Source organism: Mesoplodon mirus (assembly GCF_964341445.2).
Source record: "Mesoplodon mirus genome assembly, chromosome: 5".
Taxonomy (NCBI): Eukaryota; Metazoa; Chordata; class Mammalia; order Artiodactyla; family Ziphiidae; genus Mesoplodon; species Mesoplodon mirus.
The window spans coordinates 92,580,920-92,605,625 of NC_138980.1; the positions used below are offsets into that span (position 1 = coordinate 92,580,920).

Sequence of the window (24,706 nt, forward strand, 5' to 3'; positions counted from 1 at the left end):
CGCGCCGGGCATTGATCCTTGCACCCAAGACCATTGTGTCCCTGCGTTGTGATCATCTATTTGCCCATTCCAGGGCAATCTAAGCTCCTGGAACAGCCTCCAGCATCTTGCCTGGACCAAATCACATCCATCACATGAATGGATGACTGAGAAGCAGCTGGGGCCTCAGGAAAGTGGCCCAGCTGGGTACCATGGCTATGGACTCCCTTGGTGCCCTTGCAGGTGAGAGGCAGGCAAAGGGTAGCTGTGGCCTCTGTGGAGCACGTGTCAGTTCTTAGCTGTTTTAGCTGTTTCTTCACTGCCACACAGTATCATCAAGGTGCTTTCTTCGCAGGTACACTACTCTCGTGAAGACATCACTGCATCTGGGCTGTAAGGGGCCACTCATTAGACCAGCAACTCAGCATAGGCCCACAAGTCCTGGGCCTGAGACAAAGTGGGGTCAGAAGAAGCTGGCGTTTGTTAGCAACAGAAAATCCGACGCACAAAATTCCAGCACCCTGGGGCGAGGGATATCTTTCTTTAAACTCTGGACTGTTTTTTTCTCCAGTGCAGTATCTGGAATCACTCTGAGATAGAGGCTGATGGAATGAGCTTGGATTCTAGAAAAAAAGACTTGTGGGCTAATGAAAGTGTGAGTTTGCAAGATGATATCATCGATAGCCCACTCTCTGTGATATCCTCTGGGTAATGCGGGGCTCGCCTTCCTCCTTCTCTGACTCATGATGCTTCCGGCCTCCCACCTCTTGGAAGTCGAGGAGGAAACAGACGAGAGGAGGAGTGGCCATCAGCCAAACTGGGGCTAAATCTCGATTCTGCCATTCACTAGCTGTTGAGACCCCCTCAGTTCTTTTAAACCTCATTATCCTCATGTAAATGGGGATAACTCTTCTTTCCTGAGAGTCGTGAGACTTAAGGGAGATGATACATGCAATGATCGGGCCCAGAGTGATCAACCAACGATGGTCACTGTGTGACACGGGATAGAAGGAAGAGGTGGAACCAGTATCAGACTCCTGGACCACTGCATAGATCGCTCCCTGGATCAGACCGTGATCTGTGAAAATGCTTCAACTGTATGTAACAGCTGAATTGTATGGAATTTTAACTGTCCGTACAAGTGAGATTTTTTCAAACTGTGGATTTGGTTTCTTTGCCCGCAAAATGTCCCCTTCTTTCGAATTTCAATGGCTTTCGGCTCCTATGCACATAAGGAAGCTGAGGCGGCAGGGTGGTGGGCGGCGGTGGCTGGCGGGACCTGGGCAGGCGGCGAGGCCCGAGCCCCAGGGTCCCTGTGCCCCTACCTTGCCGGCCTTGTCCTTGCCGCCGCTGCTGGTGGAGCTGAGGGACCGCGTGCGCTGCTCCTTCAGCTCCTCCACCTCGGACTTCAGGTGCTCGATGTGCACGAGGTAGGCCTGCTCCTGGGCCTCCCGCGTGCTCAGCTTCAGCTCCAGGGCCTTCTTCTCCTTCTCCAGGAGGTACAGCTGGGCCTTCAACTCCGCCATCTCCTCCTGCGGAGCACAGAGCGCACGAGGCGCCCACGGGGTGAGAGCAGGGCTGGGCGGGGGAAGGGGGTCTGTAGCTACCACCCACAGCCCGGAGGGAGGGATCACTAGGCAGCTGGGGAGAACACGACCCCGAGACTAGATGGCCGTCTTCGCACATCTTAAAGGACGGACTCGTGCACCAAGCCATGCGCTTGTCACCAGGCACCAGAACTGAGATCAATGGGTAGAAGTTACGGGCAAGCAGACCTTGGCTCACTATAAGGAAAACCTCTCTAACAACTGGAATACCCCACGCCCATGTCCCCAGTGGTCTCATCAGCCATGACAGAAACCAGTTTTCTGGCAGGCAGAGGCTAACCTTCATTTAAGAGGTTGTAAAAGGGTCATTCATATAAGGCTGGGTCTGACTAGGTCCCTTCCAATTCCCATTTCCTTTTCCATTTTCCATAGCACCAATCCACATATGTAATCACCCCTGATGGCAGTCTGGGGCCTGAGCTGCGCCAGGCAGCTGGGAAGCATGCAGAGCAATGATACTGCCCCCAGCTATTCTCTACTTTACGCCCCAAACGAAATGAATCGAAACAGAGCCCTTCCCGGGTGACTACTCCTCAGGTAACTTCTTCAAGTATCTTAAAGAAGCCAAATCAGAGTTTGCTACGGAGAGAAAGAAGTGACTCCCAAATGGGACCGTGCTGTACTGGGACCAGAGCCGGGCAACAGTGGTAATCACCAGCATTTACTGAACATGTAACACTGTCTTAAATGTTTACACTAAGTACCACACTTAATCCTCCCAACCTGAGGTAGGTATTATGAGTATTTCCTCCATTCATGGAGGGGAAACTGAGGCATGCAGAGGGAAATCCACCAGCTCAGCCCACAATTACTGGGTAAACTGTGGAGCCCGAGTTTGAACCCAGGACGTCTGGCTCAGAGCCCAGGTAACCACTAAGCTATACTCCCCCTCCCCTGCCCCACTTTCAAGGTGAACCCACGCATGACTCTTGTCCCTCACCTCTGCTGGAGGGCAAGTCCACCACCCCATGACCACCCGGTCCGTCTCCCCAGCTATCTCTATCATCTTACTTCATAACACTGAGGCACTGCCTTGAGAGGGATTCACCAAGGTCACCCCCGAAGTGACCCTCCTCTGAGGTGACAAGCCACAGGCCTGCTGTGCTCTCCTGGGTAAGCCAGACCTGGAGAGTAGATGTTCTCACCTCCAACATGGGGAAACACCTAGAGGGTACCCACCACGGCCAGTCATACTCAGGGCTGGGGGCGTTAGCCATGGAGAAGGCCATGTGCCGAGCCGAGCGACCACTGAAAAGAAGATGCCAAACCTTTCCTAACAATGACATAGAACCAGGATGAAAGGTGTTTCCATACACTGAATCTTCTCATCTTTTGCCATCAGGAGCCGGATCTGAAGGTTCTGCCAGAACTAAATCCTGAGCTAATGTGGACGGTCATACCCAGAACAACCATACAGACACAAGCTTGAAAAAAGGAAAGATGAATCCATGGGTGCCAGAAACAAAGCAGGCACTCCACCCAAGAGGAAAGGCAAGGTGGCCACAGCGCCGGCCACCTGAGGCATCAGGCAGGCAGGGAGGCCCCAGGCCCTGGGCTTTCAGCACCTATGCAAGGGCAGGGCAGACAGCCAGGACTGAGGACCCCCCCCCCCCAGCTACAGGAGCCAGGACTCTCCAAGTGCCGCCTCGAGAGGAGACGAGAAGACTTCCTCCCTGTGGCGAGGATGTGGCGAGGAAACGTGTCATCACTCAGGCTTTGGGTGGGAGAAGAAAGAAGAGCCTCTTCTGAGGAATCACGTAGGCATGAGGCATGTGTAGATGTGCTACAGGAATCCTCAGCCAAAAATATGGCAAAAACTAGCCCTAAACCTCTGAAACCCACGAGTCCCAACAGATCTAAGGACACAACCGTTTACAGCGACATCTCCACCCAGGACCCCGGGACCCCATGGAAGACACAACCTCCACCAAGGGGGAGCTGGCACCCACATTCTCCTCCCAAAACACACACACACACGAAGAGAAAACAGAAGCGAGTCACGGTGAGGTAGAATCAGCACTTAAAGAACCAGAAGTCACAAGGGAGAAGACAGAAAATAAATATTTAAAGCAATTAAAGAGAAAGAGGAAGAGGAGTCACAATGAAAGGATGGGATGTTCAAAAAAGAAGAGTGGGTTTGAGAAGGAGCCAAGTCAATCATCTAGAAATCAAAAGCTGTTTACTGAAGACCAAGTACAAGAAGTGAAAAAACCCAGGAAACTCGAGTCTCTCAGCAGTTGTAGCCTAGAACCAAATGGTGAAATCCGACAAAATCTGCAGCAATGGATTTGGTGTGGGCAAGCACACATCCTTGAACATACTGTTAGGGACATACAGGGAAGGGAGGTGACTCTGATGTTTTTCTGCAAAAACTCCTAGTGAGGGAACCCAATGGCTGCCCCTGGGTCACGATATGATGGGTTATTTCTCTTCCAGCTTTCTATAATTCCTATTTTTTGGGAAAAGTTCTCTGATGTGTATACATTTTATTTGCAAGTAGCAAAGGGAATATTAGAGCTTTTATTTCACCAAAAATATCTCTCCTGGCCAAAATAACACTGAATTTGTCGCACAACATACTGGCCTGAATATAAAAGAAATCTGGAGTCTTTGGCCAAGGAAACATGATGTTTGGAAGAAGTAATGGAAAGGCAGCTTCACAGTTCATGCCACAGGGTGCAAAGGCCTACAGAGAGGGGAAAAGGTACTGCGGTTATGGACACAATGCCCGGCTCCTGGGCAGTGAGAGGGGAAATCAGCCAACGTCGCGTGAGGATTCCCTAGCACGAGTCAAGTGAGGGTCTGAGCTGAGACAGTGAGGCCAATATCTGACCTGAATCTGCTGCCACGGCCCAAAGTCCTCCCAGGCTTCACCCAGAGTCCAGCTCGAGCAGCCACCGAAGGCAGGATGTGCAGCAAGTTACCCCGGAGGGTGACAGGGGTGAGGGTTACCGATGTTCCACACAACACCAAAGGGACAAGGGGGTCAGGAAACCAGGGCTCTTGTCCGAATGCCGCAACTGGCCTCGCCCTGTTCTCCCCGCCTCACCTTAACGTCAGCATCAACCCGGGAAGCACCTGCAAGCATTCTGGAGACCAGGGCTCTTTTCACGCGGACAGAGGCTGCTCCCCACCTGCCCTGCAGAGGTCTCTCCTGGCTTCTCTTGGAGACAAGGTGTTCCATTCTGGCCTGGGACCCCCTGAGGTTTCTCCAGTGCTCAGCTCACCTCTCTAGGAACACATCCAGCTCAAGTGACCCCCAGACGTACTGAAACCATCCCTGTCTACACATGAGGCCCTGCCTGTCCTCCAGGGGAGAGGCGGCTGACCACGGATGGGCTGACCACTTCCGAGAGGCCTTTTTTTTTTTTTTGCTGTACGCGGGCCTCTCACTGTTGTGGCCTCTCCCGTTGTGGAGCACAGGCTCCGGACGCACAGGCTCAGCGGCCATGGCTCACGGGCCCAGCCGCTCCGCGGCATATGGGATCCTCCCAGACCGGGGCACGAACCCGTATCCCCTGCATCGGCAGGCAGACTCTCAACCACTGCGCCACCAGGGAGGCCCCCGAGAGGCCTTTTCATACTTCCTCCTGGTGACAGCGGAGTGAACGGGACCCGGGCCTGAGAAGAGCCCCCCACGCGGATACCTTCATGGCCATCAGCTCCTGCATCAGCACCGCGTTTTCGAGGTCTAGCCGCTGGCTGTCTCCCCGGGGCTTGACGTCGTAGCTGAGAGGATCGATGTGGATGCTTTCCAGCTCCAGCATGGTCAGCTTGACGGCGGCCCTGTCATTCCTGAGCTGCTGGATGTAATCCTTCAGCCTCTGCTCGTCTTCCTTGGTGAACTCCGTGTCGCAGCTACTGGCTGTGGAGCTGGTTGTGCTGAGAAGACAAAGAAACCCACCGCACTCCCAGTTGCTGCCAACAGGTCTTTCCCCTCAGTCTTCTCCACACCCTCCCCTCTCCAACGGCATTTACATGGTAATCCAAACACAACAACGAAGAAAGCATTCTTCACGGCACAGCAAATCGATACCGCCTTTTGGGAGAGAAATGAGTATGAAGAATATCAGAAAATGCTTACGCCCTTGAAGACAAGGTGTGGACCCTAGAAGTGAAGCCTAAGGACATGATTCCATAGAAGTAACAAGATACATATGTACAAAGACGTTTCACGGAATGCAAGGTTTAGTGAATTACAGTACATACCAAAAAGAAGGACATGACGTGGACATTACAGGAATAATTAGGGCGATGGTGGAGAGAGTTTGAGTGAGGAAATAGGATGAAAAATATGTCATAAAAATAGGTGTATATATGCATAGGACTTAAAAAAGGGATATGTTAAGGGAACAAAGCAAGGTGAAGAACAAAATACCTATGGCATCATCTACAGATTGTGTGTGTGTGTGTGTGTACACATACGCATTGTGCACGCACACATCCCAGACTGTTGACAGCAGTCCCCTGGGGGTGGCAGCTGGAAGGAGGGGTAGTGATGGGGGACCCTCTGTGTGTGTAATATTGCCACAACTTTAGAAAGCAGGGTGCCCCCGGGCCTCCAGAGCTGTTCCTCTGTATCAAGGCTGAGTATAAAGTCCACCACAGGGACTCAGGCTGGTCCAAGGGGCCCCTGGCCACCCATGCTGAATGGTGACCAAGCAGGGGCTGGCAGTTCTGAGGAGCACCTAGGGCTGAACCCCGGGAATGTGGTGGTCCATGAAAGTTTCTGTGGGTTCCAGAGTACCATGGAAGGGTGAGAACCACAGGAAAACTGAGGCTTGGTGCTCAAGACGGTTGTAGGCTGTCCCCACTGGCTCAGAATGAAGCCCACTGTACCCAGTTCTCAAGCACTTGAGGCCAGCATGCACCTACGGCGGTTTCTCTGGACCCACATACACTTGAGGTAGCCCTCATGGAACTGGCTTTGGGAAGATGGCAGAAAAACAAGCAGGGGCCCATTTAACTTTCATCACAATAGTGCAGGTCAGCATTATCATCTCGGACGTTACAGATTTGGAAACGGAGGTTCTGAGTCATTAAGTAGCTTGCCTGGTCATGAGGATGGAAACTGGTGCAGCTCCACTGGGGCTGCAGTCTCCCCATTCCACAGCCCTGTCTCCCCAAGATTCCTGTTGTTGGAAGCTGTGCCAGGAGCAGGGACTGGTATCCATAGGCTGTTGGCTGCCCTGAGGCCAGGCCTGCCCTCCTCAGCTCACACTGAAACAGGGATAACAGGCCAAGACCCCAACACAGCAGATGTATCTCCTCCCCATAACCTCGATGTGACCAAGGGCCATTCCACTCTTGTACGTGACACGTTATCAAGAAGTCGAGGCTTCCGGGAAGAGAAGGGTGAGAAGAGATGGTAGGCCATGCACACAAGGAAGAGAACTTCCTAGGGCCTGGGGTGGTCTTCAGGTCAGAGAACCCCTGCCAGGACTGGAAGCTCCCAAGCACCACAGACTCTCTGCGGCCCCCTACCATCCTTCACCCCCCAACCCCCATCAGGACAGGTGGGATGTTCCTTAGAGATGAAGGGAGCAAGATCAATCTGACCAACACACAACACCTTTTCAGAGGTTGTGATGGCTAGTTACACGTGTCAGCTGGGCTAGGCTATGGTGCCTAGCTGCTTGGCCAAACACCCCTCTTAGATGTTGCTGTAAAGGTATTTTTCACATGTGACTGACATTTAAATCAGTAGACGCAGTAAAGCAGATTACCCTCCATAATGTAGGTGGGTCTCATCCAATGAGTTGAGGCCTTAAAAGAAGAGATGGAAATCCCTAAGGAAGAAGAAATTCTGCCTCCAGACTGCCTGTGAATTCAAGACTGCAACATCACCCCTTCTTGGGGTCTCCAGCCTGCCTGCCCTGTAGATTTAGGACTTGCCAGCCCCCATCATCAAATGAGGTAATTCGTTAAAATCAATCAGCCTCTCCATCCATACACACACACACACACACACACACACCTGTTGATTCCATTTCTCTGGGGAACCTGAATACAGCGGTGCTGCCTTTACCTGGGACCCGAGCATCTTATACACTTTGTAGATTTAGAGGTAGCACGACTCAAACTCTCTGTGCCTAGTTCCTTATCTTTAAAATGAAGGTAATACAGTACATGCTTCCTAAAGTTGTGGTGAGGATTGAATGAGGTAAACCAAAAGTGTCAGGAATAGTGCCCAGCACACCGTAAGCACTCAGTAAATATAGCCATCATTCATTCATTCAAGAAATATTGGGGGGGCTTCCCTGGTGGCGCAGTGGTTGAGAGTCCGCCTGCCGATGCAGGGGACATGGGTTCGTGCCCTGGTCTGGGAGGATCCCACATGCTGCGGAGCGGCTGGGCCCATGAGCCGTGGCCGCTGAGCCTGCGCGTCAGGAGCCTGTGCTCCACAACGGGAGAGGCCACAACAGTGAGAGGCCCACGTACCACAAAAAAAAAAAAAAAAAAGAAAGAAATATTGGGGTACTTACTGTGGGTCACTTTTCTAGGCCCTAGAAAAATCTCTGCCTTCATGGAACTCATATTCTAACAGGGGAGACAAGTAAAACAGACAGCACATCAGACAGGGAGAAGTACCAGGGAGAAAAATGATGCAGTTATGGGGATCACAAAGAGGGGATGGGGTGATTCTTGCAAATAGAGTTCAAGGAGTAGACATGAAGAAGGTGAGAAAGGGAGCTCTGTGGGTATCTGGAGGAACAGGGAGCCAAGCAGAGGACACAGCAAATGCAAAGGCCCTGAGGCAGCAAGGCCGGCTGGCCAGCAAGAATAAGACTGTGGCTGAATGGGGGTCAGCCAGGGGAGAGGGAGGAGAGCTGGTCAGACAGGAGGGTGTGTATGTGGGGGGACAGGGTGCCACGTCACATAGGGTCTCGTAAGGGCTGTGTCTTTTTCTCTAGAATTAGACTTAGAAGCCACTGGAGGGCTTGTAATAGAGGAGTGACGTGATCTGCCTTCCATTTTAACAGGATCCCTCTGGCTGCTGTACTAGGAGAGATGCAGGGAGGCAATGGCAGAGGCAGGGAGACCTCTTGGGGGCTACCGCAACAAGCTTGGGGGAGACGGTGGAAGCTGAGAAGGCAGGAAGGAGGTTAAAAATTACTCATCATCAATGTTATGTGTTCTCAAGCTGTATTTTAAAAAGGACGAGATGGGACAAGCAGCAATACCCTCCAGCTGGAACACTTCGGGTGCAATTGCATAAAGAAACAAAGCAGCCCAAGAAAAGCATGAAGGAGCAACCGGTACTGCCAGCAGAGGGCGCTGGGGAGCCAGCGGGGGCTTCTGAGGATGACAGCTGCCCAACAAGAGGGTTTCATCCTAGGGAGGAAACACGGTCCCTCCCTCAGGATCTCAGCCTTCTTTGGTAAAGACCTGTTTTGCAAACAGCTTGGTGACAGGCATGCCTTACACAAAACCATTCAACAGGACTCAGAGCTTGCCTTCATGGACTGTCAACACAACGTGGAGGGACAGATGCCTAAGTTTCCACACATGAGCCACAAAATTAGAGCGAACTGAAGTGGTGGCCCTGTTCACGGAGCATTGCACGGGGCTGAGTGTGGAGATGCGCTCCCAGGCATGACGTGTTTAGACAGCGCGGTGCTGGGAAATAGCAACACTGCTCTTCCAGTGAGTGGGGAGGAGGCTTCAGGTAGGAGATCGTTTCCCGTGAAGCTGGCACCCAGCACGAGAGGCTCACTTTACAACTGTAGTTCTTCTTTTCATTAAAAGTTGCTTTGGAAAAATTTAAATATAGAGAAAACGCAGAGCTAAACCAATACCTGGGTGACCTTTTTGTCATATTTTCTTTGAAATGCTTTTTTAGAAATATAACATACTTGAGCCACTCTTTGATTCCTGTCACTTAAAAAAGAAATTTCATGCAAATCAAAACTACAATGAGGGGGCTTCCCTGGTGGCGCAGTGGTTGAGAGTCCGCCTGCTGATGCAGGGGACGCGGGTTCATGCCCCGGTCCGGGAAGATCCCACATGCCGCAGAGTGGCTGGGCCCGTGAGCCATGGCCGCTGAGCCTGTGCATCCGGAGCCTGTGCTCCGCAACGGGAGAGGCCACAACAGTGAGAGGCCTGCGTATCACAAAAAAAAAAAAGAAAGAAAAAAACTACAGTGAGGTACCACCTCATGCTGGTCAGAATGGCCACCATTAAAGAGTCTACAAATAACAAATGCTGGAGAGGGTGTGGAGAAAAGGGAACCCTCCTATGCTGTCAGTGGGAATCTAAGTTGGTATAGCCACTATGGAAAACAGTATGGAGGTTTCTCAAAAAATCAAAAATAGAATTACCATATGATCCAGCAGTCCCACTCCTGGGTATATATCCAGACAAAACTATAATTCAAAAAGACACATGCATCCCTATGTTCACAGCAGCACTGTTTACAATAGCCAAGACATGGAAACAACCTAAATGTCCATCAACAGATGAATGGATAAAGATATGGTATCTATATACAATGGAATATTATTCAGCCACAAAAAAGAACGAAATAATGCCAGTTGCAGCAACATGGATGCAACTAGAGATTATCATACTAAGTGAAGGAAGCCAGAAAGAGAACAACAAGTACCATATGATATCACTTGTATGTGGAATCTAAATTATGGCACGAATGAACCTATCTATGAAACAGAAACAGAACCAGGGACATGGAGAACAGACTGGTGATTGCCAAGGGGGAGGAGATTGGCAGAGGGATGGAGTGGGAGTTTGGGGTTAGCAGATACAAACTGGTATATATAGAATGGATAAACAACAAGGTGCTACTGTAGAGCACAGTAAACCATATTCAATATCCTGTGATAAACCATAATGGAAAAGAATATGAAAAAGAATGCATATATATGTATAACTGAGTCACTTTGCTGTAGAGCAGTAATTAACACAACACTGTAAATCAACTATACTTCAATGAAAAATTTAACAAACATTTCAAAACTCAAAGGACAGTAGAAGCTAGAGTTCTTTAATTATTCTGCAGGCCCTGAAAGGATAATATGTTGGCATATTTTCCATTTAGCAGGACTGGTGTTCCCCAGTGGTTGTCAAAGAGCAGTCAAGGGGCTGACCACAGCAGCATCCCCTGGGAACTTGTCAGGAATGCATGTTCCCAGGCCCCACTACCCAGACTCAGAGAGTCGGGAACTCAGGGGTGGTGGGAGGGTGACCAGCCGTCTGTTTTAATGCACTCTCCCACTGATTCTGAGGCACAGCCTGGTTTGAGAACAACTGGTCCACCCCACAGGATAACTGGGCACTTGCAAAGTAGCCTGTAAAGTAACGGCACCCCATCACAAATTCTCTAGGGAGAGCCACCGTGCTCTTGGGCTGACCTGGTGGGTACCAGTGATTCTGAGGTCTCTGACATCAGGCAGACCTGAGTAAACATTCTTCCTCTGCCAATGCCTAGCGTTATGGCCCAGAGTACATCACCCAACCTTTCTGGGCTGTGACAAAGTGGGGATACTAACAGTTCCCATGTCACCAGGCTATGGAAATGAGACAATGGGTCCTGAGGCCGGCAGCCCACACACCGCACTTGCTCTGGGCGGGGAGGAAGCACAGCTGTGCCACTGGCCCTGAGACACCCAACACCAGGCTCAGGGCCTCCCTCCAGGGATGTCAGCCACCTAGCAGGTCCTGCAGAAAACCATCCGTCTGTGGGGAAAGCAGAGCAGCAAGTGTTGACTGGACTTGCAAACCCCCAGAACTGCCTGGGAGACACCAACATGAGGTGGGGGCGGGCAGAGGCTGCCAGGCTTTGGGGGGTCCTGGAACCCTCTAGGGCCTGGCGCCCGATCCCAGGCCAGGTGAGGAAGGTTTTTGTTTCACCATCCCTGCTGTGGGTATAGTTTTAAGAAAGGAAGAAAAAGAAAAAAGGACAAAAGATCTCCCTCCACTGATTTTACCCCTGCGGGAAGCTCAGAGCTGTCAAGTGCTTTTCCAGGGGAAAGTTAAATTTCAAGGTAAGCGCCTAGCCCCGCTGCCCCTCTCCAGCTTCCCTCTCTCCCTTCCAGGACACCAGCAGGGAACAGATCAGGCGAGGTTAATTACAATTCTGCTTTGTGCTCTTAATGGTCTACCGCGGAATATGATTATGACAATGGTAAGAGGAGGGGAAGCCGCGGCCTTTACTCCGGCCTCCTGCAGACAAAGGCGCTGTCGGTCTCCCGAGGGCCGGCTGCCGGCTGCCGGGCTGGGGTTAAGTCATCCGTTAACTCTCCCGACTCGGAATGCCGGGTGAGCTCAGTTGTCAAGGGGGAATAAATCACTTTCCCAGTGGGCCGAGTTACTCCTCTCCAGGGTGAGAGGGATTGCGGGGAGGGCTGCAGAGGAAGCAAACCCCAGCTGGTCCCAGGATTCTGGGGCCGCACATTTTTGTCTTCTCCCCTGGTTTTTCGAGGAGCTGGGCCAGGTTGCGTGGGTTTCTCCTTACCATGATGCTCTCTGCTTGAGCTCCCCTCGGCTGGCTCTGCTCTGCGTCCATTAGTTGCCAGCTGACAGCTGATCTGTTTGCTCACCGCACACGAGCGCACGCCGGCCAGCCTGGGGCAGCCCACCCTCCTGCCTGCCCTGTTCACAGTGGGACGCGGATACAGCAGTTTATTTAAGCAGCCATCGATTTCAAATGTCCTCTCTTCTGTCCCTCTCCACCATGTCCCAGACCTGTCGTCAAGACAACTCCCCATCCTGCTTTTAGAAGAAAAATCCTTTTCTTTTTTTTTCCAGCTTCCTCATCTTGTCTCGGCAGAAAGAGAAAAGAACATATTTCTTTTGCCTTGAAAACAGAGGTGGATATTTCCTGAAGTCTTTATCAGTGTCTTACCTGGCCCCAGTTAGGATCTCATTTACACCAAGGAGGAGCTCATTTTCAGAAGGAAAGTGCCATCAGGGGGCCTTCTGTTGGTTGAGCATTTTAAATTTATTTGAAGGAGGGGGTCAGGCCAGTGACATTCGACCCCACTCCTCTAAGCAGAAGCTTGGGCCTTGTCAACTGCCTGAATTTTGCAGTGTTGTGCTGGGTATCCCCCCATGCCCCCCTACCTCTTTTTTTCTGACAATTCTTTGTCACATAGGACTAAAAGTCCTCAACACAATCCAAACCTCTTAGGTCTGAATGCTCTCAAAGGATGATCAGAATTCTCAAGGAGCAGTTTGGGGAGGAAAAATTATCTAAAAAAATACAGTTGAGGGCTTCCCTGGTGGCGCACTGGTTGAGAGTCCACCTGCCGATGCAGGGGACGCGGGTTTGTGCCCCGGTCCGGGAGGATCCCACGTGCCGCGGAGCGGCTGGGCCCGTGAGCCATGGCCGCTGAGCCTGCGCGTCCGGAGCCTGTGCTCCGCAACGGGAGAGGCCACAACAGTGAGAGGCCTGCGTACCGCAAAAAAAAAAAAAAAAAAAATACAGTTGACTCTTGAACACCATGAGCTTGAAGTGTGCAGGTCACTTATACGTAGGTTTTTAAAAATAAATACAGTACTATGTTTATGATGGGGGCCGGGGGAGTCCATGGTGGGTCCTGGAATGAATACCCCGGTGGATACCCAGGGGATGACTACATGGGTAGAGGAAATCTTCTGCCAGATAACTGAAGTCCTCAAAAACTGCCTGGTTCCAGAAACTCAGCTGACAGTGGAAGGTAAAATGAGAGACATATTTAGGGGACGGATTCTATTCCTGCAGGTCTTTATATGGTGCCGTTACGATGGGGTTGGAAACCAGGCATCTCTAAAACAAATATTAAACTGCTCCTGACTTGGCTGCTGATAACACACCAAGATAGACACCATCTAGACCTGACACCTATACTGCTGCTAACAATTTCTCTGACATTAAAAACATTAAACATTTTACAGTTGGCACTCCCTATCTAAGAATTCTGCATCTGCGGATTCAACCAACTGCGGGTGGAAAACCTTTGGGGGAAAAAAAAAATCCAGAAAGTTCCAAAGAGCAAAATTTGAATTTGCTATGTGCTGGCAACTATTTACATAGCATTTACATTTTATTTACAACTATTTACATAGCATTTACATTACATTAGGTATTTTAAGTAACCTACAGATGATTTAAAATATATGAGAGGATGTTTATAGGTTCTAATGCAAATATTACAATGTTTTATATAAGGGACTTGAGCATCCTCAGATTTTGGTATCCACAGGAATCCTAGAACCAATCCCCCAAGGATCCTGAGGGGTGACTGTAAATGATTTTCAACATCATTAATAATTAAGAGGTACAGAGTAAAATATTAAGGGCATTTTTTTGCCTAGAGATTGGCCAAATTAAAAAAATGTATACTACCCAGTTTCAGCAAGGGTGTGGAGGAAGAGGTCCTCACACACTGGCTGGATCATGTATGGAAGGGCTATTTGACATTTGAAACAATAGTCATTTTTGAGTCAGCACATTCTGCTTCTCAGAATTGGTCCCACAGAAACTGCACGAGGTGGGTAGGTATAAGGACAAGGATGGTGACTGCAGCAGTGTTTTAATAGTAAAAAACTGGATACAAACATCCAAACAAGAGGAAGCTGTCTAAATACATGACGAACTGCCATCCAATGGAAGACTGGGCACTACTGAAAAGAACGACACACATGGAAAGATGCCTGAAAATATAATACTAAGGGGAAAAAGCAAGTTTCGAGAGAGTCCACCTAAATAGGATCCTTACTGGGTTAAAATGAGATGGAGTCACATTTTTAAAGATGCCATGTGTTGGTCTGCTGACGACACACCCTCCGCCTTCTTCTGGGACCTACCCATTCTCTCTGCCCACGTGGCTCCTGCAAGAACTGTCATGGCCACGGATGACTGGGTAGGCACTTGAGCCCAGCTGGGCAAGATGTTCCTTCCCAGGATTTTCTTACTTGACACCAGAGAAACCAGTCAGCCTGGTATACTAAAGCAGGTGGTGTGCTGGTTTTCTGTCATCTGGGGAGCAGCCTGCAGCAGGGAAGAGGTGAAAGCCATGTGCGGAGTCCGGACTGGCCAGGTGTGGTCTGGCCCGGCTGTGCTCAGGTGGCTGGCTCTCCTCTCCCCAGGTACGTGGCTCCTCTGTGGGAGACCTGATATCCTTCCACCAAGACCCCCTTTTAAGCTATTTGAGTATGTTTCTGTCATTGGCAACCAAAGGTCTAGGTCATAAAAAATGGACACTTAAATCTGTGAGGATATGCTCCAAACTGTGTGCAGTGTCCTTTCCAGGGAGGGTCCTGGCATGGAGAATTTTATCTCATGCTTGGATTTTAACTGTTCAGTTTATTTTTACAATGAGCATATAATTCTTTTGAGATCAGCAAGTTAGGTCTTAAAAAAAGAAAAGCAAAAGCATTTCAGGTCTCTAGTTCCCATAGAATCTAAATAAGTGACAAGGACACTTTTGCAGGAGTCCTGAGCACCATGCTGTCATGTGCAGGACTGTGTCTGAGCTGGGCTTCAGAACTTACCAGCACGTCTAGCATTAATCCCAAGGACTTTGGATGGACTCTCCTGGTACTTGGATGGGGAAAGCACCTCTGCTTTTCAGAGGGAAGTAAAGACGCCTATTACGACAGGCAGACCTAGTCTGACTCTCATGCCCGGAAGCTTGCTGGTGGTGGGGCACAGGCCAGTCCTAACTGGATGGCTGTTTCAATCCCATTTACCCTTTCAATGGACGTGATTCCACTGTCCTCAGCCTTTCTTTCCGTCCCAGTGAAAGTTCATCTTAATCAAGACCGACTTAGAGGGTGAGGGCTGGGAGCTCCACCACTCTCCATTCCAATTTGGGGATTACGCCCCAGTGTGAGTGGTCAGCCAGGTGGGACCCCGGCTCCCTGGATGTTCCCAGAGCTCACTGCAAGGCTGCAATCACCAGTCTCACAAGCCTCAACCCAATCCACACCTGATGGCAGGACAAAAGGGACTCCAGCCTCCATGAGGACAGACTTGCTGTGGCTTATTCTATCTTGGCCCCTTGTCCTTTCATAGATTTAGATCGATGATTGTGCTTCCACCCAGTGAGCTGAAATTGTGATGCCTGACCAAAAGGGTGGGCTTGACTAAGAATTCCTATTCCCACTTCTCACCAATTTAGTCCATTTGCCTCTCTGTTGTGATACATTGATAAAACTATCCAGGCAACCCACATTACCTAGTTACTCTGTCCATTAAGATAATTACACTTTCTGATGTGGCGGCCATGGCTGTATTTTTGCAAAAAATGAAATGTTTCAAAACTGAAACAGCAGCATCCCTGGGCTCGACTACAGAGTCAACTGATGGGCTGCCTACCATTTCTATTCTCCTTGCTGGTAACTGCCCCTCAGCTGCTCCCTTCTGAAACCATGACCTTGCTGTTACCGGGGGCTGCCCTGTGCTGCCAGGAAGGCGTCTGGAGGCCTGGTACTCAGCATTCCCTTCCTGAGACCTGGAGGAACAGCTGGCTGACTCTCTGATTAGAATTCTGCCAGCTGGCTACAGTGGGAGGAGGGGAGGCGAGTGATGGAGCCACATAAAGCTCCAACTCAGAAAGCCTCTTGTCTTTCTTTCTTCCATAATCTTGACATGTGGGAATGGCTGAGTGGAATGGCAAGATTTACAAACAAAATTAATTATTATAATTATGAAAGCATCTGGTGGTCTGGGACTTTTTTTTCTGAGCCACACTGAACATAAGCAGTCTGGCTGTATCAGGTCCCAAGAATGTGTGTTGCCACATGAATGCCTGTAACCCCCTCTCTGAGCTGCTCTGATTTGGGTGGGAGTGTGAAAGGGAATTTTTAAGGAGAACTGAGTAAAATCTGAGCTAAAGGTCTCTGTACTTTGATGCAAAGATCCACTGAAGACTGAATCTAGTTCAAGAGCCTTTCTTCAGTGAGGTCATCCCTGCAAACTGAAACTATGTTCTGAGTTTATGTCAACCTACAGAAGTACATTACCTAAAATTAAGCTTCTCTAAGAAGGCTGTCTCAAAAACCAAGGCTCATCCATACATTAAAATATTTCTAAGAAATATTCACAATCAGGGTCTCCACTGAATAGCTGGTGAGAAAACATTCACACTCCTGACTGGTTCTAAATTTGTCTCTGATTTAGATTAAAACAACAAAATTATTTTGCAGGTGGGGAGGGATGAGCAAAAGATCTGTAACACACCCCTTATAAGCCACTGAAATGGTACACAATTCCTGTCAACCCAATTCTTGTGTTCACTAATGCAACAGAACAGTATCACTGACAACATGAGAACTACATTTTTATGCTAAATGAAGGTAGAAATTATACACATTGGGAAAAGTCATTAAGAAGAGCATCTGCTTTCTGTGTTTAAACAGAAGAATCTGGTTTTAAGAAAAAAATAAATGATAATCTGTGCTTCCCCAAATAAGACAATTGTTGCTGCAGTCCAGAGGAAATAAGTCCCTTGTGTTTGTGGGCACCTGGCCAGGTACATTACTGGGAATGTCCCCTTTCCTGAGGCACCAGGTCCAGGACAGTTAAATCTGCACTTAGGCAGATGGCTGGGTCCTACCAGAGGGAAAGACAGATGGGACCATTAAGTTTCTCTCAGGTACCGAAAGAACATCAGTATCTCTCCTTTTGCTCTTAAGATTGAATCCACCCTTATGTGGCTTTGGTCACTTGACCTTCAAGCAGACACTTTTTTTTTTTTTTTTTAAATCATGAGATCCAACCTGGCCTAGTGAAAAGAATAATATGCTTGGTGCCAAAGTCCTGGGCTCGGGTTCTGATTTCCCTCTTATCTATCAGCCACGTGACCTTATTTAGGCAAGTCACTCTCTCACCTCTGAGCCTAGGTTTTCTCACCTGTACAAATGGGGTAAGTTACCCTTCCTGTCTTTTGTGATTTGGTTACCACATGACAATCTCTAAAAAGTACTTTCTAGACAGAACTGGGATATAAAGGGAAGGCATTCTATTTGTAGCAACAGGGATGGACCTAGAGATTCTCACACTAAGTGAAGTCAGACAGAGAAAGACAAATATATGATATCACTAATATGTGGAATCTAAAATATGATACAAATGAATTTATTTATGAAACAGAAATAGACTCATAGACATAGAAAACAAACTTATGCTTATCAAAGGGGAAAGGGGGTGGGCTGGGATAAGTTAGGAGTTTGGGATTAGCATATACAAACTACTATATATAAAATAGATAGGGGGCTTCCCTGGTGGCACAGTGGTTGAGAGTCCGCCTGCCGATGCAGGGGACGCGGGTTCGTGCCCCGGTCCGGGAAGATCCCACATGCCGCGGAGCGGCTGGGACCGTAAGCCATGGCCGCTGAGCCTGCGTGTCCGGAGCCTGTGCTCCGCAGCGGGAGAGGCCACAACAGTGAGAGGCCCGCGTACCGCAAAAAAAAATAAAAAATAAAAAAAAAAAAAATAAATAAAATAGATAAATGACAAGGTCCTCCTTTATAGCACAGGGAACTATATTCAGTATCTTGTAATAAACCATAATGGAAAAGAATCTGAAAAACAAATATCCATATATATATCCATATATATGTATCCATATATCCATATATATATATATATCCATATATATGTATCCATATATCCATATATATATATCCATATATCTATATATCTATATGAATCACTGTGCTGTACACCAGCAACTAACAAAACATTGTAAATCAACTATAATTTTACAGAAAGAAGGAAAAAGGGAAGGCATTCATGTTTTTAGGAGTTTTGGTGGCAAGAAATGAGAAGGTCATTAGAAAAAGTTTCATTCTGACCCTCCACCCACATCCAATAGAATCCAATGGCTTCCGCCAATTATGCTTAGCAAGGTGTTCACTGCTTTCCTCCCCATCTTTTTCAAGTACCCACTTCAGTTTTCTAGATCCACAGATACTGATCTTGAACCCAGGTTCATGACTAAGTGTCTGCTAAGCACACGCTATGATTATGCATCACTCTACACGGCAAAGAGGTGGGAGAAGGGGAGTCTGTTGCCTGAGAGGGGCTTACAAAGGACAGAGGCACAAGAGGAAGGGAGAGAATGGAGCCTGGAAATAGGATGCGGTCTGGGTCTTGGGTGCTTAAGGACCATTTGCAGCACATGGGCCTTCTTCACCGCCCCCAATACTTCTTGAAAATCAAGGACTATAACGAAATGGAGGGTAGAACCAAAAGGGGCAAGTGTACCGGACAGAAAGGTAGGTTTGGGTTCCACCTCCCTGAGCAAATCACCCCTTCTCTCTGGGCGGCAGTTCCCACACTAGTGAAGTGAGAAGGCGCTTTCCAGCTCTCCCATTCTGATTCCCGGGAGCAGGCTGAAAGCTGGGGTGGGGGTGGGGGGTAGAATTCTGCCCTCCCGCAAGCCTCACGGTCCTTAAGAGCCGGGTCACTGCACGTCAAGCCTAGTGAGCGGACTACCCGTGGGCACGCATCCAGCTCGCGGCAGAAAGGCCGAGAATTACCTGGTGTGGCTGTTAGAAGACAGGCTCTCCCAAGGCTGAACACTGCAGCCGGCCACAGCAAAGGCTCCCCCGCAGCTGCCGTCCAGCTTCATGAGCAGGGCCTTGGCGGCGTTCTCGGCTGTCTTCCGGCAGTCGTGAGCTCGCTTGAGCATCTGAGTGATGTTTTCATCCCCTGATGGGTCTCCTGCATGGCAGAGAAGCCAATGGGTTAATCAGCGCTGGTCTAGAGGAGTGAGTCTGGATAATCAGAAGCCAGTTGCTCGGGGTGGAGGTGGCGCAGTAGAAAGGAGTCCAGTGGTGGATGCCAGTGAAGAGATGTGCGTCCCGGGCCTGGCTCTTCACTGAGAAACTACACTGAGGAAGGCATCTTCTCTGCTCTGGCCTCCACGGGCCTCCACGGTCCTCCCCGACATATGAGGGGCTGGCCAGTAGGAGCTCTGTGGTCTGTTTCCAGCTCTAACCTGCTATGATTTTCTAATTCCCCAGGCTCCTGGCTGCTCCCCACGTCCAGCCCCAAGTCTCCTGCGTGGCCCTTCTCCCCTGCGCTGGTTGGTACTTCCCTGTGAATGAGGCCAGGGAGAAACTGAGGCCAAACCTTGCGATCTCTCCACAAGTCTGCAGCTTTGCTGAGAGTTTCGTGTAGGCACGAGACACAAAACTAATGGTTAAAACGAGACCTTGAGACTGGCTCTGACTGTTCTCTATGGACGCTATCCTTGACCCTTCTCTCTGAGCTAGGTCATGGCCAGGGGCGAGCTCCCCTGCCTCCAGAGACCAGGAAACTGGGCTGGAGCAAGAAGTCAGGGTCGTGGCCACCACCACAGAGCCAGACAGGGAATTCCCTGCCCAAGACAGTCACTTTCTTGTTATGTTTTCAAAAACCATGCCGGCTAAATAAGTCATTGGTTTGTTACCTCTGCAGCCCAGACCCATGATCTTCTAAGTATGTATATATGAAATCTTATGCCAAAGCCTAAGATACAGAACTGGCAAATGTGGAACTGGTTGAAGTGGGCAGGGGTGGGGGGCATATACTCAGCTTCTCCACCCTCCACGCCCACCACTGAGGCCCAGAGAAACTCCTCCAGCTTCCCAGGCACAGTTTGAAAAGCACTGGTCTAAATCATCTAGAATGAACGCCTGTGCAGTCAACAAGAAACAAAGAAAAAACCCACAATAACTGACACTGTGGGTAAATGTTACAACTAGTACTTGCTTCCCTGTGCAACTACATGGCACGTTAGGGCAGGCTGACAGGTCAGCAGCCATTGTCAGCAGAATGGAAGAGATTATTTTTTTTTTTACATCTTTATTGGAGTATAATTGCTTTACAATGGTGTTAGTTTCTGCTCTATAACAAAGTGAATCAGTTATACATACACATATGTGCCCATATCTCTTCCCTCTTGCATCTCTCTCCCACCCTCCCTATCCCACCCCTCTAGGTGGTAACAAAGCACTGAGCCGATCTCCCTGTGCTATGCGGCTGCTTCCCACTAGCTATCTATTTTACGTTTGGTAGTGTATATATGTCCATGACACTCTCTCGCTTTGTCACAGCTTACCCTTCCCCCTCCCCATATCCTCAAGTCCATTCTCTAGTAGGTCTGTGTCTTTATTCCTGTCTTAGGGAGCTGCTAAAAAGTCAGTCAACGCTCTGCTTTACAGAGGAGGGGGAGGAAACGTGGGTGTGCATGTCCCGCAGGCTAAGATTCCCTGGACCTCCCTCTGGCCACTTCTCTGACAACTTTCATGCTTTTTTCTCCTTCCACAAATAAGATATTTTACATATGTCGCACCAACTGACTGCTCTCTGAATTCTGAAGAGGCGTATTACTGACTGCCCCATTTTATAAACAGACCCATGAGCTACCCAGGATTATGTTAATACTAGGCCTTTTATTATTGATTTTAAATATTTAAAATGCAGATTTATTTAAGTCCTTTCAGCTCCTACCAAGTAACTGCGCTGCGTAGGTACAAGCCTCATAAAAGGTACCTTTCAAGGATGGAACAGTTTTAGACATTCCTCTGATACAAACTGGAAATAAGATGATTGATTTTTTTCCTTTAATTGATCATTTTCCTTAATACTTACATTAAAAAAAAAAAAACCTGACAGTAGGCCAAGATCATTTTAGAATCTGTTTAAGAGGAGGAATAAAGTTTTATAGTTTGGTTAAAAGACCCTGAAAAATGAGGTTCCTAATGGAAATGCTGGCAGAGTTTCTACTTCTGGGCTGGGATGTTAATCCTATTAAAAAACAACAACAACAACCCAGAAATCCCAGAGAGGGGGGTGGAGGATGGTCACCCATACCAATGGAGGCCTGCTTCCTCGCTGGGTGACTTGGATATGAAGCAGGAAATTAATACCCAGGATACTTCATTCCCTTCAGACTTGCTTCAGATTCCTGTCCATGTCAAAACTGAAGGAGGAAAAATAGGTGAGTGTTCAGTGCAAAAGCTAGAGCCCAGGCAGGGAGCAAGGAGCTGGCGAGGAGGACAGGGATGCATTCTGGAGGTCCCCCGACGGCGACCTTCTCTGCAAGGTGACTCCTGGAAGGACTAGCTCTAACGTGGGCTCACAGCCCGCAAGGAAAAGCCAGTCCATGACAGGTGGCCTGGTCCCCAGCCTGCCCACACCGCCCACCTTTGACTCTGGAGTGGTCTGGTCAGTTTTTCGTTTACCTGCCATGCCTTCTCGGGAGAAACTGCTGTTATCAGGTGTAGGCTGAGGGAGTTTGCAGGCCTCAGCATCAGAGATGGCAACCTCTGTCCCTGGAGCTTTCTTTCCTCCCAAACACTATTTCCACTGCCACTGTCCTCTTGTTATCTCAAGGCCCAGAGCCACAGTCACTGGTGAAGTTTTGGCAAACGATGGTAACTAGGATGCCACACTCGTGTCTTTTTCAGTTCACAGCCCTTCTAGTTACTCAACAGTGAGGGTCAGCAGTGGGAAGCGGTGTGGATCTGGAGGGAGGAATCACGCCAATAGGACGCATGACCCCTGGGGTGAGGGAGGGGCAGGGCTTCGAGGTGGGCTGGCAACACCTCTACTTCCCCGCAGGGGCAGGTCGGGGCTCCCGGGGCTGGCATTCGGTGAGGCTGACAAGAGCAAGGTATGAAACGTTCCTCTGCATTCCCACGACATGTGGAGACCAGGTACGGGGAACCCACGCTTCCAACCTACTCAAAGGAACAAACCTGGAGAAAAAGCACAGCCAACAAAAGCAGCCACAAGAGGCAAAGGCCTTGTGGGCGGCAAAGGGACCCTCAACAACCAGCATCAGAGAGAGGCTGTGGGAAAGCTGGTCCCTTTCATCGTGAACCTGGGCCTCCCACTCCATCTGGTTCTACTGCCAGCCGGGGAGAGTATGTTTCCTGAGGGGGTTTGTTTGTTTTAACTTGTCTGTAAGGCTGTTTCCACTCCAGTTCTTGCTGCATTCAACATAAACAATTTACTCACTCAGTCATGAGGAAAAAATGAAAAACACACTTGACAAGGGAATTTCATGTTGTCGGGAGGCGTGCCAATGCCAACAGCCGAGATGGGGGCAGGAGAGCAAGAGAGGCGGGGGATGAGGAGGAAGGGGACGGAGGGACTCCGGCCACACTTACCAGGAGACGACCCCACACCAGCCGCGCGGAACTGCCCCAGGATGAGGCTCTGCTCGCTCTCAGCCAGCGCCAGGAGGAGTTCATAGGCTTCGATGCACTGCTCACTGAAACAGAAGCACACGGCATCCTCAACTCGGGCAGAGGATGGCAAGCCTCTCCAATGCAGCGCTGTGCCCAGGGTGAGAAGCAGCTCAGAACCTGGCTCTCAGCCTCGCCGTCCATGTCAGCAAGGAAATACCCAGGGATACTCCTGGCCAGAGCCAGGGTCTTGCTCTGTTATGTGGCCCCCCTCCCCTGTCCCTGTTTTTTTTTTTTTTAAGCTTTAAACTAGGATCTAGAAAAATACAAGAGAAGCAATAACGATGAGGGAGGCAAGTCTGTTGGCCCTTTGATGATCAGCTCAAAGGGAAAGGTAATACGTTTCTGACGGCCAGCCTCCGAGATGCTCTCCATTCGCCCTGATCTCTACACACTGCTATCCACACCCTTTGCATGATCCCCTTCCACGTTGTTGCAGGGTTGGTCTGTGTGACTAAGTGAATAAGGCAGAAGTCATGGGATGTCATGTCCGAGATTAGGTTATTAAAAAACATGGTGATTTCCATCTTGGTCTCTCTCTCTCCTCCCTTCACTTTCCCTCTTGGATCATCCTCTTTAGAGGAGGCCAGCTGCCGTGCCTTGAAGACTCTTGAGCAGCCCTATGGAGAGGCCCACGTGGTTAGGAACTAAGGCGCCTAGCCAACAGCCAGTGAAGGACTGAGGACTCTACCCAAAGCTTCTTTGAAGCAGATCTGCCAGCCCCAGCTAAGGTTTCAGCTGATGCAGCTCTGGCTGAGAGCTTGACCAGAACCTCATAACAGACCCTGAGCCAGAACTACCTAGACAAATCATTCCCAGATTCCTGATCCTAGAAACTGTGATGTAATAAATAGTCATACAATAATAGGTAACTCATAGAGCACCCTAGAAAGGGGACTATTTTGACCCAGACCCGCCTATTCAATAGAATGGCCACTAGCCACATGTGGATATTTAAATTAAAAAGAATTTAAGGTAAATAAAATGAAAAATTCAGTTCCTCTGTTGCAATAGCCACATTTCATATGTTTAACAGCCATGTGTGGCTAGCAGTTACCATATTGGATAGCACAGAGAACAGTTCCATCATCACAGAAAGTTCTATTAGATGTTTGTACAACTGTTTCATGAAACACTCACAACACCTCTGACAAGAGTTTGAGAATGGGTTTCTAAGAGGAAGAAAATTAGTCTCTCTTTGGGTACACCAGGTAGAGGATCAAAGAGCGACCTCTTGAAAGTCACTGCTGCCTGTGACCCCACATGGACCCACATCTGAACTGGATGGAGTGTGTGCCTAATGCCTCAGTCATCCTGGCTAGATGCCTGCAGTAGTGAAATTCCCACCCCCCAAGCAAAGAACTGATTAGCTTCTCCAAGCTGAGCAGGGGAAATGTTGCTTTACACAACACTTATTAGTCAACAGTCTGTTTTTTATTGTCTTTACTTTCAAGGTCTTTTACTAAGAGATAAGGAAAAGGGTCCAATGACTGCCTCTGGGTACTGGCAGCTCCTCCTCTCAAGGGCAGTTGGTCTTTCAAGTTAGAGATGCTGGGACATTGTTTCTTCTGTACGGATGAAAGGCAGACTGCTGGTGCACAACGGCCTGTTTCAAGAGTTGTCACAGACGATTATCTGTTTGCTTTGCTGTGTCTGTCAACTAGTAGGATTGCTTTCTTGCTTTGGTCTCCTATATTTAGGTTTGATATTGTTTTTTGAAGAAGCAATGTTTCTTAAAACAATACTGAATTTTGTAAAGGATGCCAAGAGTAAGATACAATCGCTACTCTGGGACTTCGGTAAATATGCCCAAGTGGTGACACTAATAAATCTATGAAAACAGTAAAGCATAGTTTTGTAGCTTTTACCAAGCAGTAATTTAAAAATAGATAAATTCCAAAGCTGATGAGGCTGAAAAAAAAAGTGGTACATTCATA

The 24,706-nt window shown here is 49.0% G+C and overlaps 1 protein-coding gene across 2 annotated transcripts in view; it reads right to left on the reverse strand.

The window, feature by feature from the left end:
* The window catches only part of MCC (MCC regulator of WNT signaling pathway), a 283,142-nt gene that overhangs the window by 22,485 nt on the left and 235,951 nt on the right, over positions 1-24,706 (reverse strand). For both annotated transcript variants that reach the window (XM_082621909.1, XM_082621908.1), the window contains 4 exons: positions 22,692-22,795; positions 19,071-19,254; positions 5,234-5,468; positions 1,305-1,511 (listed from right to left, as the gene is read on the reverse strand). In XM_082621909.1, the coding sequence (XP_082478035.1) occupies positions 1,305-1,511; positions 5,234-5,468; positions 19,071-19,254; positions 22,692-22,795 (730 nt within the window). The remainder of the gene's footprint in view (positions 1-1,304; positions 1,512-5,233; positions 5,469-19,070; positions 19,255-22,691; positions 22,796-24,706) is intronic.